The 17,975-nt window shown below is 43.2% G+C and overlaps 1 protein-coding gene across 2 annotated transcripts in view; it reads left to right on the top strand.

The window, feature by feature from the left end:
• The first annotated feature begins 1,759 nt into the window (after window positions 1-1,759).
• vldlr (very low density lipoprotein receptor) overlaps window positions 1,760-17,975 on the top strand; it is a 64,190-nt gene continuing 47,974 nt past the window's right edge. For both annotated transcript variants that reach the window (XM_080510615.1, XM_080510614.1), the window contains exons 1-2: window positions 1,760-1,927; window positions 16,655-16,774. In XM_080510615.1, coding sequence (XP_080366741.1) covers window positions 1,855-1,927; window positions 16,655-16,774 — 193 coding nt within the window. In that variant the 5' untranslated portion in view covers window positions 1,760-1,854. The remainder of the gene's footprint in view (window positions 1,928-16,654; window positions 16,775-17,975) is intronic.

Raw genomic sequence — 17,975 nt, 5'->3', positions numbered from 1 at the left:
AATGACAAATAAATGTTTGCTATATAGAATAAAATGTGTATTTTAATGTGTATTTCTGTGGTTTATTCTGCTCTCAACTAGTAAGAAAAAGTCCTTCTGACCTTTATTTATTTTCATTTTATGTTCAGACTTTTCGCTGTCTACAAGCACTCAGATTTATGAGCTTCTGTATTGTTTTATTGTCCCATGAAGGTAGTGAATACTGAGCCAAAGACATCGTGAAGCCTTGAGGGATCACATAACTCAGGAAAAACTGAGGCGCTTCCATATACATTCTTAAAAAATGAAATAAATCAAGGGTTAGGGTTAGTGTCATCCACTGTGATTATTTTGTTGACTCATTTATGGCTCAAACAAATTCAAAAAGAGAAACATTTTGAAGCGGTCAAAGTTCTATAATAAGTACATTTCCCAGTTTACTCCACAGCTTTTACTAGACATTGTTTACATCAAGCTGTCGCAAGCCAAGCGGCACAGTCAGAAATTGTTTCAGCACCACCAACTGAAAACAATGTGCGTTTCCATAGCAATGGTAGAAACTGAACTTCCTCTAAATCTTTTGGTGCCCAATCCTGCCTGGTGCCCATGGGCACGTTTCTGATGATGCTAATGGAAAATCCAGCCCTGTGTGATAAACTCTGGTATGCGCACTTTGGTGTTTGTTTACTGACATCCATAAGCACAAAAAATGTGTGATGTATGTATGTTACCATCTTTTTGCAAAAACTATTGACCTGAATAGTAGGACATTTTCAGGGATGACATATTTATCAAAGGATGGTTCCATTAAATATCCCAAGCGATTGGGACAAAGGTCAAAGCCTCAGTCTAGAAAAGGTCAAACACGTATTTTCATCATAACACGGTCAGTGTTAATCGGATTGACGTCAAACGTCACATTTCAATTTCCTAAACTCTGATTATGCGACATGATGCAGTGACATTATTTCCCTGATTTGCGGTTGGGGGTCAAAGGTCACGGGGTTCACATGGATATTATAAGATGTGTGCACATCTGTGTCAAACAGTGATAACATGCAGCATTTCAACTGACCAAGATAAATGATGGAAGGAGTGATCTGGTGGATCAATTAACCTAGTAATCCATTGGTGTTGGTGAAGCTACGTAATATATGTTTATATACACACAGTATATATATATATCTTGTGTGCCCAGGGACCGTGTTAATGACAGTTCCGTTCCTGTTCATAAAATCCTGTAAAGAATGATTTACCGTGATTTGTGGTGAAATAAACTTCCCAAACACGCATATCATGTTATTTTATTGTTTTATTTAGACAAAAGTAACTGTGTGTGAGTGTAAACGTCCATGTGTTGCTGTGATGATTTAAGATGTGATGCAGGTAGTGAAGGGTTAACACTGATCCAAAGACGTAGTGAAGGAGGGAAAAAAAAAAAGAGAGAAGAGAAACGCTCCTCAGCTGTGACTGTGTGACGGGCTCCGAGCGGCTCCACGAACTCACCGGGCTCCGCTCGCGCTCTGCTCGTTACCGTCAATTTGAGCAAATGGGTTTCAGCTCGAGCAGGGGGGACGGGCCGCGCGGCGCGTGGTTGTAGCGCGACATCAAAAGGCGCGGCGGCCGCGGCTCCGGTACGGACACTGTGACGCGTGCAGCCGCTTGACGGAGGAAGCGGCCGTGTTGCTCTGCTGCCCCGGACTGTGTGTGTGATTTGTGTGTGTGTGTGTGTGTGTGTGCGCGCGCGCGTCACTTTGTGTGTGCGTGCGTGATTTGCGCGTGAGCCGGCAGGAATTAAAAGGACCGAGCGAGGCCAGCGCGAGCCAGAGGCAACAACCCCACGAGCGCTCTGCTAGCACACCGCACACACCAGAGATGGTCACGTCCGCACCGGGGATCCTGCTGCTGCTGCTCATCTGTCTCCTGCACTGCGTTAATAACGTCCACGGTAAGTGTGTGTTGGTCTTATTAGTGTGTGTGTGTGTGTGTGGAGTCGTACCGGTGCGCTGAGCTAGCGCGAGCCGCGCTGCGCACACCTGTCCTGGCCGCTCCTTGACGGAACGACCCGGCTGCACCTTCTGCGTCAAAAAACACATAAAAAAAAATAAATTCCGTTCAGTTTATCGTCGGGAATGTCTTCAACCCACTCATTGGGACTGTTTGTGGGAATTAAACGTGGCAGGTGGGGGAGAAAGGCCCAGCTTGGAACCGTTCATCGGAGGCCAATTAGCCGCGAGCAGGGCTCCACTCTCCCGGACTCTTATGAGAGACAATCCCCGCTGTGTCTCCGGAGCGCCGTCGGCGTCCATTGCCTTCTCATTTACTTCCACTGTTGGGATTCTCCCTCGTCATCTCCACCCCCAGCGAGGTCGCTAATTTATTTATATATTCCTGAAGTGGGGAGAGGGAAGGCAGGGTTAGAAATAAAAGACAATCATGTGGGGAGGGGGGGGAGTGACAAAAACGATATCAGTGTTGAAGGCGCCCACTGTGGTCCAGCAGTGGCCAATTATTTCCCACAGGGGAATCAAATGAAAGCCTGATCGTGAGCAGAGTGGCCTTGGGTTAAGTTATTATTCCAATCTTGGAGGTACTTGTGGGGGCAGAGACGTCCCTTCTTCCTGTTGCGTGGCTTACAAGCTGCTCAGGTCCAACACACCTCATTTCACATGTTTGTTTATCACATGTCATTGCAGCTCGTTAAATAAAGCAAGAGAGAGGCTCCTGGATGGTTTGTGTCCAGGCCCTCATTGAAACCTGGTGTGTAAGAGCACTAAGAGACCAGATTGATTGAGGCACAGGCAGGGATCCTCCAGGACCAGGGTTCAAGAACCCCCCTAAGCCACACACTTCCTTCTCCCATCTGTGATCCGCAAAGGTAGAAATGCTCATTTAATGCCATGCTGCTCACAAATCAAGCATTCAAACATGGAAGAATTCAGCTAAAATGACCCAAACACCTGGCATGTTCTATTAGTTCAATTAAATGGAATGAAATGACTTAACCTCCCATACTAGTACTTGTTTGTAATATAGACACTTCAACTTGTATGAGCAGTTACTTGAGACCCAGCCGGATTAACCCTGATCCACAAATGTCAAGCTGAATGAAGTGAGCAAACCTGGTTTGTATTGATTTGTACACGGAAAAGATCTTTGGAGGTTGGGTTAAATCGCAATTCATCTTGCACGTCGGCAATTACGTTAAGTCTTTATTTGTGTCGTCGTCGCTGAATGGAAAGGCTGACCCCTATCTCCAACAAGTTTTTTTTTTTTTTTGACTTCAGTGAGCTATTTGTTTGCTCGGTGTGTTCCTGAACCATGTGTTCCTCCATGGTTCAGTTCATGCAGGGGGTGGTGGTGATGTAAAACAAAACATGGCTTCACTTTGTTTTTGTTTCTTCACCACTGTATTTAAGGATATTATCATTGTATCATTGACTTTCTCTATTGGACAGTTTGCAACACTGCTGCTACTGCCTGGAAGATTATGTCTTTGGATAAAAGCTGCTAGTTTCATTAAAGTGTCATGTGGTGCCGTTGCAGACTTTACAATTGTGATTGAGCTCAAAAGCACAATTAATTTTTTAGGAGAGTTTGAAATGCATATTGAAACACGTTGACTCTTTCACACTTGTCGACTATTGCATTACAAGATTGTTGCTAATTCATCGCTACCGATGGAAAACTAAAGGTCAAACCTTGTGCATGAATCTCTACAGGCTTTCTTTGTTTAAGTGCTTGAGATTTTACCCTCTAAAAACGACAGTTCAAACGTAACTTGATTGTATTTAAACCAGGGGTATCGAGCATGTTTCAGTTCAGCGGTCACGTACAGACCAGTTTAATCTGCAGTGACTTGAATGGTGTCATAATAACCTTCTAAAATTTAAACTTTCAAGTTTTTGTATGGTGTGGCTCATGGTATACATCAGGATACCAAACAGTTGCAACTAAAAACGGACTAGTCTCCAGATAGACAATTTTAACAAAACCTTCTGGCGCAAAATACAGAAATATGTGTAGAAGAACTTTAAATGTTCAATTTCTGCATGTTTACAAACTCGCCCTGACAGGCTTTGTCCAATTCTGTAGCCCTGCCTCTTTAAGAATCAAGGCACCCCTTTTAAATTTTTTATTTCTCACGCTGGGTTTTGGGCACGCCGCCGCATCGTTGGGAGCGTGTACGGTACACAAGAAGCATTTTGAAACCTACAGGAAATTTGGGAGTAGTGTGCTGTGACTTTTAAACGTTTCTGCCAAATATTTTTGGGAAAAATCGGCCGGAAGAAGCTGATGGGATTTTTGGTGGGAAAACACAAGATGGAGGATATGCTGGTCAGCAGGCACGTGCAGGACTCAAGTGTTGTGTCCGCCACTCTGAAGGAATTTGCTGTAAAAATATATATATTTTTAGAAATGTTTACTATTTACTAGGTGGTTTGGCTGCTCTGATTGGAGTCTCTTGCTTTGGCCCACGAGCCCTGCTATAGATAAAGTTGATACGACCATAATTTAGTGATTTTTAAAATGTTAAAACCTTGTTGTTTTCCCATCACTTTTTTTTCTTTCTTTTTTTTTTTATATTATGGTTTTCAGATGGTTGTGCCAACACAGGTTGAATGTCGCTGCATTTGTTTGAGTCCTGCAGCCCAGCGCATGCAGGTGTGATTCTAAATCGGCTCGAAGAGGCAGTTGGTCTAGTCGTGTTGCACAGATCTGTGTCTTCACTCTTGGAATCCCACCGACCGTGGAAAATCTCCTTTTGGTGGTGGTGGTGGGGGGTAATGGTGAATCAAAAGCAGTGCTTGTAATGTGCACACACTCCACATAGCATGTAGCCGCTGCTGCCTCCTTCTCAGCAGCAAATCAAGCCCGAACACACACAGATTGAGATTGTAGGAGCCTGCTTGAACAAGAAGCAAATGAGTTCAGCGGCGAGAGCAGAAGCAGCAACAACACTGGCCTGATTAAAATGGATGTATTATTTTTTTTTCCTCTCCCCCCCTCCTCCTCTGTGGTTACTGTGATACCACGCTAGACCCAGATCCTCTGCTACAGGAGGAGGGGGAGCTGCTATGTGGGGGTGCGCTTGATTCTTGGAGTGGGCGGGGTGGTGGACAGGAGGAGGAGGAGGAGTAGAGCGCCGCAACCCTTTCTGTTACTGGGGAAAATTGCATTACCATGACCTCCAGTGTGACAGCAGTTCTATAGCGCACAATGATGCACTATTTAGGCCGGGAAGACGGCTCATTTCAGCCCCGTGCCTGTTGAATCTGTGCTCGCTAATGGGACCAGCAGGTGACGGATTATCATAAGAAACGAGCTGCTAATGGCAGTTTATTTTTTTTTAAAGAACAGGCTATTTAAGTTGATATACATGCAACTCGCTGATACCAGTGTCAAAGTTTCTATTTCCACATTATGACATCATGAATCGGGGAGAAAAAGATATTTTGGTAAGACGATAAGTGTTTAATTTAGAGTAAAGATGTCTCTTTAATGCTGGTTCGCCGATGCCACTTTTTAAAGAACGAGTACCGACTTTCAGCGACTTGCTGATACGAGTACTTGATTAAATGCCACGTTTGTTTAAGCTTAGATTTTGGGTTTTCAGACGTCTTCTACACCACAAACGCCCTCTGGGTCGAGGCTGTTCTTCCCTTCTCATACCAAACGGCTCTGAAAGCTTCCGTGGTTTAGACGGTGTTTTTAATCATCTTCTTCGTGGTGGAAGATGTCATCAGATGACTCAGTAAAGCATCAGTTTGGAAGCGGCTTGTTTGGGCTGGAGATTGAGCTACTTTGGATACTTTTTCCAGGCGGGAGCAGAGTAAACGTGAGGCGATTGACGAGAATGGACAAACAAGTTTCTAATTTTATGTTTCTGGCTTTTTTTTTTTTTTAGTTGTGTAGTCATGTAAGCATTAAAATGAAACTGTAAGAAGTTTAGAGAGAAATTGATATTTGTTGCGCTATCTCTGCTGAAAGACCTTGACTGCAGTTTAAAAAAAAAAAAAAAAATTCACCAGATGCCATAAAGGCTGTAATTCCCTGAATTGGTGTGTAACAATGTGTTTCAGAAAGTCGTCTCATCTTTAAAGATATGTTTAATCCGTAGAACAGTGTTGCCTTCTGAAAGCCTCAGTTTTTTTTCCCCACCACATACTCAAGGTATGTGGTGGGGAAAAAAAAAAACTGAAGCTGTGTTGAACAAAAGATTAAATGCTTGAATTATTGCTTGAATCGCTGATCATTTCAGTTCTGAATTTCAAAGTTGAGCCATTACAAAAGGTTTCATTGTGAATTCGTACAGAGTGAGTTTTCTTGCTTTGAAGTCGGTGTTTTTAGTGTAAGAATTGAGGCTTTAAAAGAGATCAAAGAGGATAAAGTAAAAACAATTGATTATAATTTGTGTTTATATTTGCTGATTCTCTTTGGTGATTTTTTTTTTCCATTAGTAGTGAGGAGTAGTGTTATTTTACCCAGTCCTCGGTTTCCACGCACAAACGGAAAACTTTCATTGTGCTTAAAGTGTTTGTTTACATGACATCAGTGCTCGAACACCTTTCTGAAAATGGCTCCCAAGGTGGAGCGTTTCGAAAACGCCCCAGCTCTTGTCTCTGTGGAAATGAGTGGATAACACAACTTTACTTTTACGCTACGCACCGTGTGTGTGTGTGCGCACCACGGTTGCAGTAAATTGGTCTTCTGCACGTGCACAAGTCGATCGACAAAAACTGCAACAATCGGCACGCACTCATAGTCCAACATGAAAACTACGTCGTTTTCAGTGTTTCTGTGTAAACGGACAATGTTTTAACATCGTTGCAGTGTAAACGGTCTTTCTGTAACGAAATGTTGCCATGCAAACGGGGCCTTAGTTGAGTTTTAAACCTTTTGTGGACTGTACAGCTTTTCAGTTCCGTGGTGTCAAGGCTTATTGTCGAGAAGTGCGAGTGTGTCACTTGTGGGAATGTGTTGCACTCCTCCACTCGGCCTCGGTGACTAATGAACTCTTACTAGTGAATCACAAAATGCGCCGTTCGTATCGTCGGCCTTCGAAACGGTTATTAAAACTTTTGTGAAAACATCAGAAAGACACAAAGGTGAAGCCGGTGGCAAGGTCGTTGTCTCTTAACCCTTGCAGCCTCGCGCCTCCTCCTCTCTTCAGGTGTCTGCTCAGAGTCTGACACTGCGAAGAAACGGTAGGAGCCATACAAGTCGGTGTACACCTCGCTTGCTGTGTTGAATGTGCAGCTGTGCGGTTTCCCACACGGCAGGTCGATGGGTTTCTGTGTAGACGGCGGACTTTCTCCTACATGACTGCTGCTCGGTGTCAGTTACTCAATCGGTTCTGCTTGCTTTTTGTTGTTTTCTATAGGATGTAGTTGTTGACGGTCCTCAACACAACACTACATTAAAGTCATTGCGTAACGCCGGATGCAGCTTTCAAATTTGGGTTTTTTTCTCCTAATCTGCTTTGCCACCTCCAGATAATGCGTCCGTGCTCCCTGAAGGCAGCCTGTGGATGTCTGTGTAAGTTTAAATTCCCGCACCCACGTTTTCACGGCCACGTTATCAAAGGATCTGTTGATAAATAAGCAGCAGGCAGGATTGGGTCGTTGATGGATGGATCTGGATTCGGCGAAATGAAATTGCTGATATTCGCCTGCTGCATCAACGCTCTGCCGGCTTTGGTTTTCTCCGAGATTTGTTTTGATCAGCACGGTCATCGGGAGCCCTGGGCATTCTTTAGTTCTGCCGTTTTTTTGTTAGTTTGTTTTTTTTCCTCCCGTCCTCATCACCCCCTTGGCTCCAGCTCTGTCAGCGTCTTGCTGTGCGTCAGCAGCGATCAGCAGGTCAGGTCAATGTGATGAGTCTGAGTTTTTCTGTTGACGCAAACAGTCGTCCTCCGGAGATGGAGAACAGGAGTTCACATGATTTTTTTTTTTTTTTTTTTTAAGAATAGGAGATCTTTTAAATGCTGATTCGCATGCAATGACTCAAGCTACAAGTGCTGCTGAGGAGGAATGTTTCTCACAGGTTGTACTCCTGAATAATTTTTTTCCCCCCCCTATGGTTAGATTGTTGTGATTAGTGTTAAAAAAGAGGGGGGGGGGGGGCAGAATTGACCAAGGAGCTGAACACAGATTAGACCATTCAGTTTGCCCTTGAACAATTCCCACGCATTGCAGATGAACAAGGCTGCACCTGTTCTGTGCACGTTTCAGTTTGAGTGTGTTCGTCTGCTTTCTGAAGGCCGTTGACGGAGCGGCTTCATCCATTGACGGAATTCACCGAACGGAATTTGGAGCCGAGCTCCTTCAGCAGGCGTTGAGCTGCCCGGTGACCTTTAGCGACTGAAACGCCGGCACATGAGAAATAAGCTTGTAAAGTTGTTTTAGTTTCTGCGCTTGTAAAGCCTTTTATTTGCAGCATCTGTATGCGAGAGGAAGCTTCACAATAAAAGACGGCCGCGGTCTGAAACCTTACAATTGTGCTGGATCCCTCTGATTACTGTAAGGCTGCTTGGGCCAAGGATGACACACAAGAGGCTTCAATCTGGCCCCGGAAGCATCATTAAGATCAGCTTTATGTTGAGACAGTAGTTTTTGTATGCATTGCAAAACCTTATGCCACTATAGACATTCCATTTACACTCTGCACCACAAGAAAATAACTTTCAAATTTAACTTTAAAGGTTCTTATGGCACTGTTTTACCAGTCTGGCCCACTCGAGCGCGAGCAATGTTGTTTAGTCTTGAGGAAATGTACCAGTAACAAGCTTTTCTTTGGCTTCTGCGTTACTGTGTTGCTTCATGGTGGCCCTTCTTGGCTCCTGTACAAATGCGCTGCAGAGGGTGGTGAAATATACTATAATGTAGAACTTTTCCTACCTTTACAGCTTTTAACGGAAGCAGCGCTTAAAAAAAGAAAAAAAAAAAAGAGGTGGGAACAATACAGCTGTGGTCACTGCCTGAAAATTTGCTTTGATCGGTTAGTATAGTGATCATGTTAGTAATTGTTGCAATAGCTCAGTGGCGTGCTCCATTGTGGGAACCTCGGTACGAATAATGTGGTTGCAAAAATAACATTCAATAAATGCCTAATGTCTAATGTTGTCTTTGAGATGTGCTCCTCTTCTTGCTTCCAATTTTAACCGGCTCAGCAGATTAAATATACATTTTGTGGCAGCATCCTGTCTTGTTGTACAAGAGCCACCTGCACTGGGAGAAGTTTGGCCACATGGTTAAAAATGTTAGCAAAGTGCCGCGGGTGACATGAAACATTCACCTGCTTGCAAGATTCAGCGCTGCTCACTTGTGATTAGCCGCCTGAAGTGCCGCAGTGAAAGTGCTCTTGGTTGGACTGGTTCTTTAACCACTCCCGACGTGATTGTGCCTCATTGTGAGGAAGATAAAAAGGTTCTCTGGAGAAGCCCACTACTGCGACACGGCGTATAGATTTTCAGACAATTGACGTGGAGCGGGCCAGAGAAGCGGGAGAAAACAACTCCTCCACAGCTCTGTGGCGTTGAGTTTCCCAGTCACGTTGGCAGGTGAGCCAAAAGGTTAATTCTGTTCCCTCCTGCTGCTGCTGTGCATGCAAGCGACTGACTTCGACTGACTGCTTTTTACTGTCAGGAGAGCGAATTTGCCTTTTTTGTTTCTTCGGGGGAGAACTGGCAAATTTGAGCAGATGACTCCAGCGCTGCTCCTTTCACACGCCGTTCGCATTTTATTATTGGGAGTAAATCCACTGGCGGTCGGATCAGGGCCCGCGGAATCCAGCTGTGAGTGAGAGGCTCGTATGATGGCGTCATTTTCTTCTTAAGATGTTCAGCTGTGCTAAATTGGCCATTTATTTGTGTGTAAAGTGCAATTAACCCAAGCTGCTGGATGGGTCCTAGTGGGGGGTCCTCCTGTCAAACTGACGGAACATCTTGGTTTGGCGATACTTTCTAAACCTTGGTTGCCATTCATGCAGTGGTTCAGAATTAGCCGTTCAGTCTGTACAGGTTTATGAAATACATTGAGTCATCTGTCTGTTTCCTCTTCAAGTCACTAAATATCAGTCGTGGTTTTTTTTTTTTTTTTTTTTTTTTTTGTGCTGACCTCGTCAAAAAACATGTCCTGAAGTAACCCAAGCTTGAGGATCTTGGGTTTTTTTGTTTTGTTTTTTTAATTTCTCCTTCTTGCTAAATGCTCTTGCTTAAATACCAGCCGGGCCCTCCGACTCCTTCAAGTGCACCGTTACTGGACTGCTTCCAAGCCTGTACACAATCCTACAGCCCAGTGAAGTGTGTTGTGTGGACAACAGGCCTCCCAGTCTGGCAGCAAGTCCTAAATCTCAGTTTGTCACGTCACAAAAGGCTGATTTTGTTTTTATTTATTTATTTTTTATTGCTTGGGCAAGGTTAAGAGACTGAAAGGAGCAAAAACTATTAAATGAAGGGAGGAAGTACAACTAATCTCAAAGTAAATCTGCAGAAAGTGGCGAATAAAACTGGGTAATGGTCCCAAAAGTAGGCGTTTGCAGAATGCAACTTTTCGAAAAGCCGGTTACTGTGCGTCTGCACCCAAAGCCTCGTACCAATGTTTGCTTCCAGTCATGACTCCGGTCCATATTCTCCTGAGACTTGGATTGCTCTGGGTGACACATGTCTGCGTTTATAGCGTATTGTTCTCTGCTCGCGTGTGTGTGCTTTTACATAAGCAGCATTCTGGGATTTTCCATTTGACTTGCACACGCTCTGTAAAGTTATGTTTAAGGAAGTGTTTTCCTTGTTGCCATGCCGATTTAAGTCTTTCAATATTTGTAAAGCGATTTATCAGAAAGATTAAAAAATAATTCCTTTTTTGACCTTATTTGTAATGATGTTGCTTTTTTTTTTTTTTTTTTCTTTCGACCCCCCAGTGTGTTTAACCTTGCCTGAATAGTAAAACCTGCATCATTGGATAGTAACCAGCCTTTCATCTTTTTTCCAAGAATATTGCAGCAGCTGTGCTGAAATTAGATGCATTGAAGTGGCTTTTCTTTTTCCCCCCTCTATTTAAAACGACTATTTGTCCACTCTCTGTGGACGCGTCGGCTTCATTGCCGGGGAAACAAAAGCTTTCCCTCCCTCCCATTGTATGTTGGCGCTAATTTGTCCGACGGGCCCGTGTGCCGCCGTGTTGTGATTTAGAATACGCCGTGATCTGCTCTGCCTCGATTGTGGCGATTAGAAATGGTAATGTTAGCAGAAGGTCGGCAGTCGGCATCCTGTAACCCGACTGGGGTGTGAAGTCCAGCTGGGGTAGTGTGGCTGAATGGAAAGCTGTTCGCTTGCTGTGTTCGTGGATGTTGTTCGCTGCCTCGTCCATTCAGCAGAATACCTTTGACTCCAAAAAAACCACTTGCAAAGGTACAACAGTGTTTCTGGGACCTTCTTTGTTGGACTCCCTGCTCCCAAGATTTGGGCCCAACTATGTTTGGACACTTCCTATAATTAAACCCAGACCTGACCAACTGTCCTGCCTTTTGTTTATTAGTCGGTGTGTCCACAAGAACGGCATGATGTTTGATTAATACGTGATAATGTTGGTGTTGTCAGGCTTGCAAAACTCCAGGAATTGGACGAATTCTCCAAATAATTGAATATACAGGAATTTTTCAGAAGAAACCAAATGAAGTTGATTAAGGGGGAAATATATATTTTGGCATAGTCCTTGATAAAGCGACCAGATTCGTTGCAGGTTCAGTTGAACGTCAATGCCATTCCTCAGTCAGGTGCAGGGCTGTTGAGGCCGCAACCCCAATTATTACATCATGATTGGGGGGAGGAAAGGACCAAAAATGGCAGAATTCATCACCAACTCCAGCTTTAACATTTTTCTACTTCTGATTTCTGCCCTTTATGAAAATGTTTACATTTTTGTGATTCAATTCCTGTCATTTGTTTCCTTCAAAATATTTGAACAATTTCTGGCAGGTCAGTGGCTTATTTGATCTGTATACTGTGCGTTAACATCACATAAGTTTTAAAGTGTGTTGTGCTGCCCTGGTGTTCACCTGGGTTTCTTACTTTAGACTTTTGTTGACTCAGGGATCGAGTTGGAGCTCTGCAGACTTGCTGAGACTTGAAAACCTCCAGGGGGGAATAAAAAGTTCAATAAAAGCGGTGGAGTCTGTCAACTGTCAGACTATCCAGAAGAATATTTGAACTTGTCAAACACAACATTGAATCCAGTGGTTTAGTTTCACCAGCTCCCCAAAAAGCAAGATGCCGTCTGAAACTGTGGACAGCCCATTTTCTGATGTTCCTTTCAATGCGATGTGTCCAGAGAGTGAATCTAATGTGAAATCTGTGTCCTTTGTACCATAATGCAGTGAATATTTAGAACTGATTTTGACCATTTGAACCCACCTGAAATACCTGCTGCTTTTAACGATGCTCTACTTGATAAACCAGGTTGGATGTTTCTGCTGTTGGAGCACAATTTATTTTCAGGGCTCACAGGACCCCTGTTAAGACGGAGTACTTCTCAATGACTGTGGATTATGTGTCCAGGAATAATCTCCACAGGAGGTACTTGCCCTGAGAAAAGCGTTTCATCTCCATATTACAGTTTACATTTCACTGTAGTGTATTTCAAACACCCACAAGGCTAGAAGTAAATGAAGCCGCTTCCCTTTAGTGCAGCAAAATGTGTTTGAGGCTGTAATAGAATGGCAGTTCTCGCTTTTCTGATTGTGCATTTCTAAAATTGCATTGAATGAGACGTTTTTACAATCTGGTCAAATCATGGCCTAAAGTTAGATTATCAGTCACCACCTCTACCTCCTTCCTAGAATCAGTTTTTTTTTTTTTTATGCAAATGAAATAAATATAACATGCAATTCCTATTTTGGAGTCTTGATGATGGTGCAAGTTGACATCAAATTGTTAGGGATTGACAAAACATTTTCTTCCAGAAGACAAAATCTGATTATCTAAAAAAAAAAAAAAAAAAAAAAAAAAAAAATATTAAAGTGCAAAATGTTTTCATTGTATAGATTAATTGAATGTTGGGCCTTGGGCACGATGGGTGCGTACAGATGCTTTACGACACTCTGTGGCATGGAGGCTCTACTTCACTTGGCTTCTTAAAGTTTGATCACAAGTGAAACTGATGTGCTCATTATGAAAAAAACACTATTTTTGTGGTGTTTTTAGCATGTTTCTTCCATGAAAGGTGCATTTTATTTCTGCTGGTGCTTGCATATACCGATTTGCCATTTTACTGATCTCGTCAATATAAATCTAGAGTTCTTGACGATTTGAGCTTTAATTTTGAGTTTTGAATGAATGTGTCTGCAAAGTGTTGTCAGGGCAAGATTTAGGAACCGGTTGCTTTGCTTATGTCACATTTGCTTGTTAAAGTGATGGAGTCGGTTCCAGAGAAGAGTTCTGTAATATTAGTAGAAAATCTAATGCCGTGCGTCTCTATATTTAAGTTGCATGCTTATCGTTGATTCATCAAGATTAGATTGTGTAATATGCTGCAATCTTAACAAAATACCACATTCCTCCTTTGGCATGAATCTAAGATGAGCCTTCAGTGGTGCTCTTTAAGTTGTTGAAGAAAAAAAAAAGGTTTTGAAATCACATTTGGTTTTAAAAGTAGTTAGTCTGTTTTCCTTTTTCTGCAAGCGATGCAAAAAAAATAGCCTGCGATTGACGGTCTTAATTCAGTAGCATGAAAAATGTCAACAAATCTTGCTGTTACGATATGAGGCTTTTCTGCGTCTTGAGACGGGCGCTCGCTAACCGGTGTCTAAATGAGACCGTACAGGTGAATGTCTAAATATCTTTCCCCCGCAGCATGCTGGGGCGACTCATAGAAATGCACACCGTCAAATTCTTAACTTTCAGGCTGTGTTGACACTTGTGCGGTTATCTGGCGAAAAGCAAAGCCAGGAAACGATAGCGGGGAAAGGTCACGCTTGTCTGGTTTGCTTCTGGCTCACAGTGACTTTTTCAGAAAAGAGAGTAAACGATGTAAACAAATGGCTGCCCTAATGTTCGCTTTCTGTGGCGGGATTCTTTATTCATGTTGAGAACCTGGCGCCGGGATAAAATGTATAAATAAGTCATTCTCATGGTGGTTTCAGGTTTTATAAATGGGGATGACGTACTCTATAAACAAACTGAATTACCCCGTGAGAATTTCTCACTTTAACTTGAGGTTTATGCTTGGAACTAAAATATAAGATGTTTTGATATACCGTGCATCTGTCGAAAAATGCAAAGAAGAAAAAGCACATTTGTTTCGCCGTGTCCAGATGTTTCTGCAGAGTTGAGACTCGTCCAGCAGCTGCTCTTTCAGAACATTTCCAAATTTTAGCCAACGATTAGCTGTCTTTGTCCTCTTTATCGTAACGATTTAACTGCTTTCTCTCTCTTTTATCACGTGTTTCTTACACAGTCTGAACTGCTCAGTTTCTGTTTTTAATGCAAATGTTTTCACTTTAAAATCTGCTGTGGAGCTTTTTCTGTCTGGTAAATACAGTGGTAATGGCAATTTCTGTGGTATTGTAGCTGCTTTCTCTGGTCATACATTGGCATCTAGTGGTCACACATGGTATATACTTATATAAAATGTCTGGCACCACCCCAGCCAAATGGCAAAAAAAGTGACTTGGTCTGGAACTTATGGAAAATTAAAAATGTTTTGGGAGTAATTTCCACCTTTTTCATGATATTCTCGATACGTAAAACACGACATAAGATATTACTGTGAGAATGTTTACCCCCATCGTGCCAATCTACTTTTTTAATGCTTAATTACTTGTAGAAATTCATTTTGTTTCCCATTAGTGTTTTTTTTTTTTTTTTTAATCATTTTTACTGTCAGATGGGGGAAATAAAGTGTAGTGTGATCTCTGGCAATGAGAGTTTTTTTTTTTTTATTACTCTGAGGCGGTGGAACATTCCTAATGACGGTGCAGAATAATTTCAGTGGCCTATGATTGCAATCAGGCGATTTAGTGACTGTGCCGTTTTCTCCCGCTACGCTCTGCGCTGCTCCTTTAAATCCTGTGGGCTGTTTATAGAACGGGCCTTCACTTTACAGCGGCATTAGCTTATCAGACATCAGAAGGTGAGGCCGACCTGGACCTTCACGTAAAGTGTGTGTGAGAAACGCTCTCCCGCAGCGCTTCAGTCACGTGTTGCTGCTTCATTTAAGAGCCCCAAGCTCTTCAGGGTGAATGAAAACCGGTGAGACGTTGCACTCTGGAGCAGCGGCGGACCCACTTGGATTCCCCCACAATGCTCTGTGAGGAGTGGAAAGCTTTGGTTTAAACCACGGCTGTGAAATGCAGTCCACAGATCTAATCTGTGTGGTTTTTATTTCCCACCTCGACGGCCCACAGCGTCCTCGGCAGAGCGTCAAGGTCACACGGTGTTATTTTAAGACTTGGGAGTCATTGCTGCCCCCAGAACGACAAGCTGTTCTGCCCCAACAACCTTTCCCTCCCTAGAAAGTCTGGGCTCTGAGTGGATCCAGAAATGCTGCTCATTATATAATCGACATAATCAAAATGACACAATTTTGATGATGAAAAGGAAAGTTCACTAAATAGTCGACTGTGATTTGTGTACTGTTTATTGTAAGAAACTGTATTGCAAATTGCATGATTTGCATAGAGATGCTGGTGTTGTACCGAGACATTTGGAGCAGCGGAGTTGGAATACAGTCGTCTTCAGGGCTGTTGGAGCTGCTCAGAGTGTCATCGAGGCCGTGTGTGGGTGGTGTGTGGCAACGTATACATAGCCTCCGTATCATCTGGATATGTATGAATTAATTTATGGCATTTGGTAAATGCTCTTATCGGCAAGTAGTAATTGCACGCGTCCTTTGAAAACTGGGGATGCACAGATCCCGGGTTTTTTTGTGTATTTTTTTTTTTTTTTTGGAAAGTAGAGAATCACATCAGTGTGTCTCTGAGTCTGAAAGTGTTAAGGGAGTCGGATTTTCCTCCCAAAAGGCTTTGGAGGTTTCAAAAGAGATTTATAATATGAATGTTGCAATCTCTACACTTTTATGACGGTGACCTTTTGACTGTTTCTGCACTTTGTCTCATCTTGGAGTCTGTTCAACTCTTCAATAGCTCTGACATGGGATCAAACTCATCATAGGACTCTGTTGATTTTCAGAAAAAAAAACCACTTTGAAAGACTCCTTTTCCTCCTGGAGCCTCGGCATTAATTATTGGGAGTGCTTGGAGAAAAAGTTCTGACATTTTCTTATCTAACTTTCACATTTGAATATGAAACTGCTATTGAGTTTCCTGTCATCCTAATTCTAGTTTTTTTTCCCCAGGCTGTTCGTGGTTGATCAAATTCAGCGTAGAGCTTAACCAGTCCTCACTTGTCCAGATCTAGAAATGCTGGGATTTACTCAGTTTTACGGTCTGATGTGGATTCCAGGTGTTTTGGTCACGGCACTTTATGTGAAACAATTGTCTGAACGACTCCGCAAATCCAGCTAATAAAGTGTCAGCGTGTGGGTTCATTGAAAGGGAAATTAAAGGGAAATGCTACTCGGGGCTCCAAAGGAAGAACGATGATGGAAAATCTACATAAGTGCACGTGTTGGGATGAGATGAACTCTGAACCATTTCCATGTGTGTGTTTCTCCTGCAGGGACCAAGACGGAATGTGAAGCCAGTCAGTTTCAGTGTGGGAACGGCCGCTGCATCCCCTCCGTGTGGCAGTGCGACGGCGACGAGGACTGCACCGACGGCAGCGATGAGAACTCCTGCGGTGAGTCGATTAAAACACACAGGACCGGGGGGGTGAGAGAGCGAGAGAACTGGAAGGGATGGGAGAGGAAGAAATACTACAAATAATTGCCCATGGAAATATGGATAGAGATGAATACATTAACCGTGAAAGGTCCACACACGAATGAAATTAAATGATAAATAAAATTATATATATGAGACGCAGATTAATGAGTCATGAAATCCATTACACAGTTTGCAGTCAGCTTGGCATGCATGGGGAGTAGCGCCGTCGTGCTACCAGACGTTTCATGACAACACGTCGCCGTTTGGACGTATTTTACCCTCAAAACACCGCGAAGCATCAGCGGGAATGTTTGCCAAGCCGTTGTACAGCGAGGCCGATGCTCTGCCACGTGACGTCGGTTTTCAAACTCCAGCTCGCCGAGGAGAACGGGTCGATCCTCCGCGGTAGCAGGCGAGTCACACCTCTGCAAAGCCGCGTCCTCCTCCACGCTAAACTCCTTGAAAATAGTCCCAATTGTTTTCTGCCTTTCGTGCTGGAAACATTCTGTTGGTACTGCGTTGCTAAATTTCTCTAGAGATTAACAAAGTGATTCTGAGGTTTTAACGATGGAACTAATAACATTTTTGGACCTTGTACTAACCTCAAGTTGTCTTTTGAGAGAATAAATGTACACATTTCATACTTTACTTTAGAGAGGAGTTTATTACATACTCGTATAAAATCAACAATAATAATATTCCGATGCCAGAGCTGTGGTATCGGCAGATATCCAAATTCAGGCATCGGGATCGGAAGTGAAAAAAACCTGGATCAGTGCGTCCCTACTTCCTCCACTTGTTAACCTGCTCCAAGTCCTGCCTGCCTGTTTCTCCTGGGATCAGTCGCCATTTCACCTTCAGCTGTGTGCTGCCACAGCCGGGCTGGAGACGCATTATGTACATGGATAGCATGGCCTTTGATGGAGTGTAGGCGAGCCGAGGGCGATCTATCTCCGTTTCAATTAAACAGTTTTTTTTTTTCCTGCCAACGTGAACAATATGGAGATGAAGCTGTGAAAGGGGTCAGAGCTGCATCTGGAAAGGTCACCTGGCAGGGTGGCACATTTCATTCTGACACTCAAGACGAGTTTAGAAAAAACAAACTCTGCTGTTCTCATTTCTATTACTTGCTTTAGTATTAAATATGATCACGATTTAAAGGGAAATAAAGCACT

Source organism: Blennius ocellaris (assembly GCF_963422515.1).
Source record: "Blennius ocellaris genome assembly, chromosome: 15".
Classification (NCBI taxonomy): domain Eukaryota; kingdom Metazoa; phylum Chordata; class Actinopteri; order Blenniiformes; family Blenniidae; genus Blennius; species Blennius ocellaris.
Note: the sequence above shows the minus strand (reverse complement) of the source record. Positions and strands in the feature narration are given on the sequence as shown.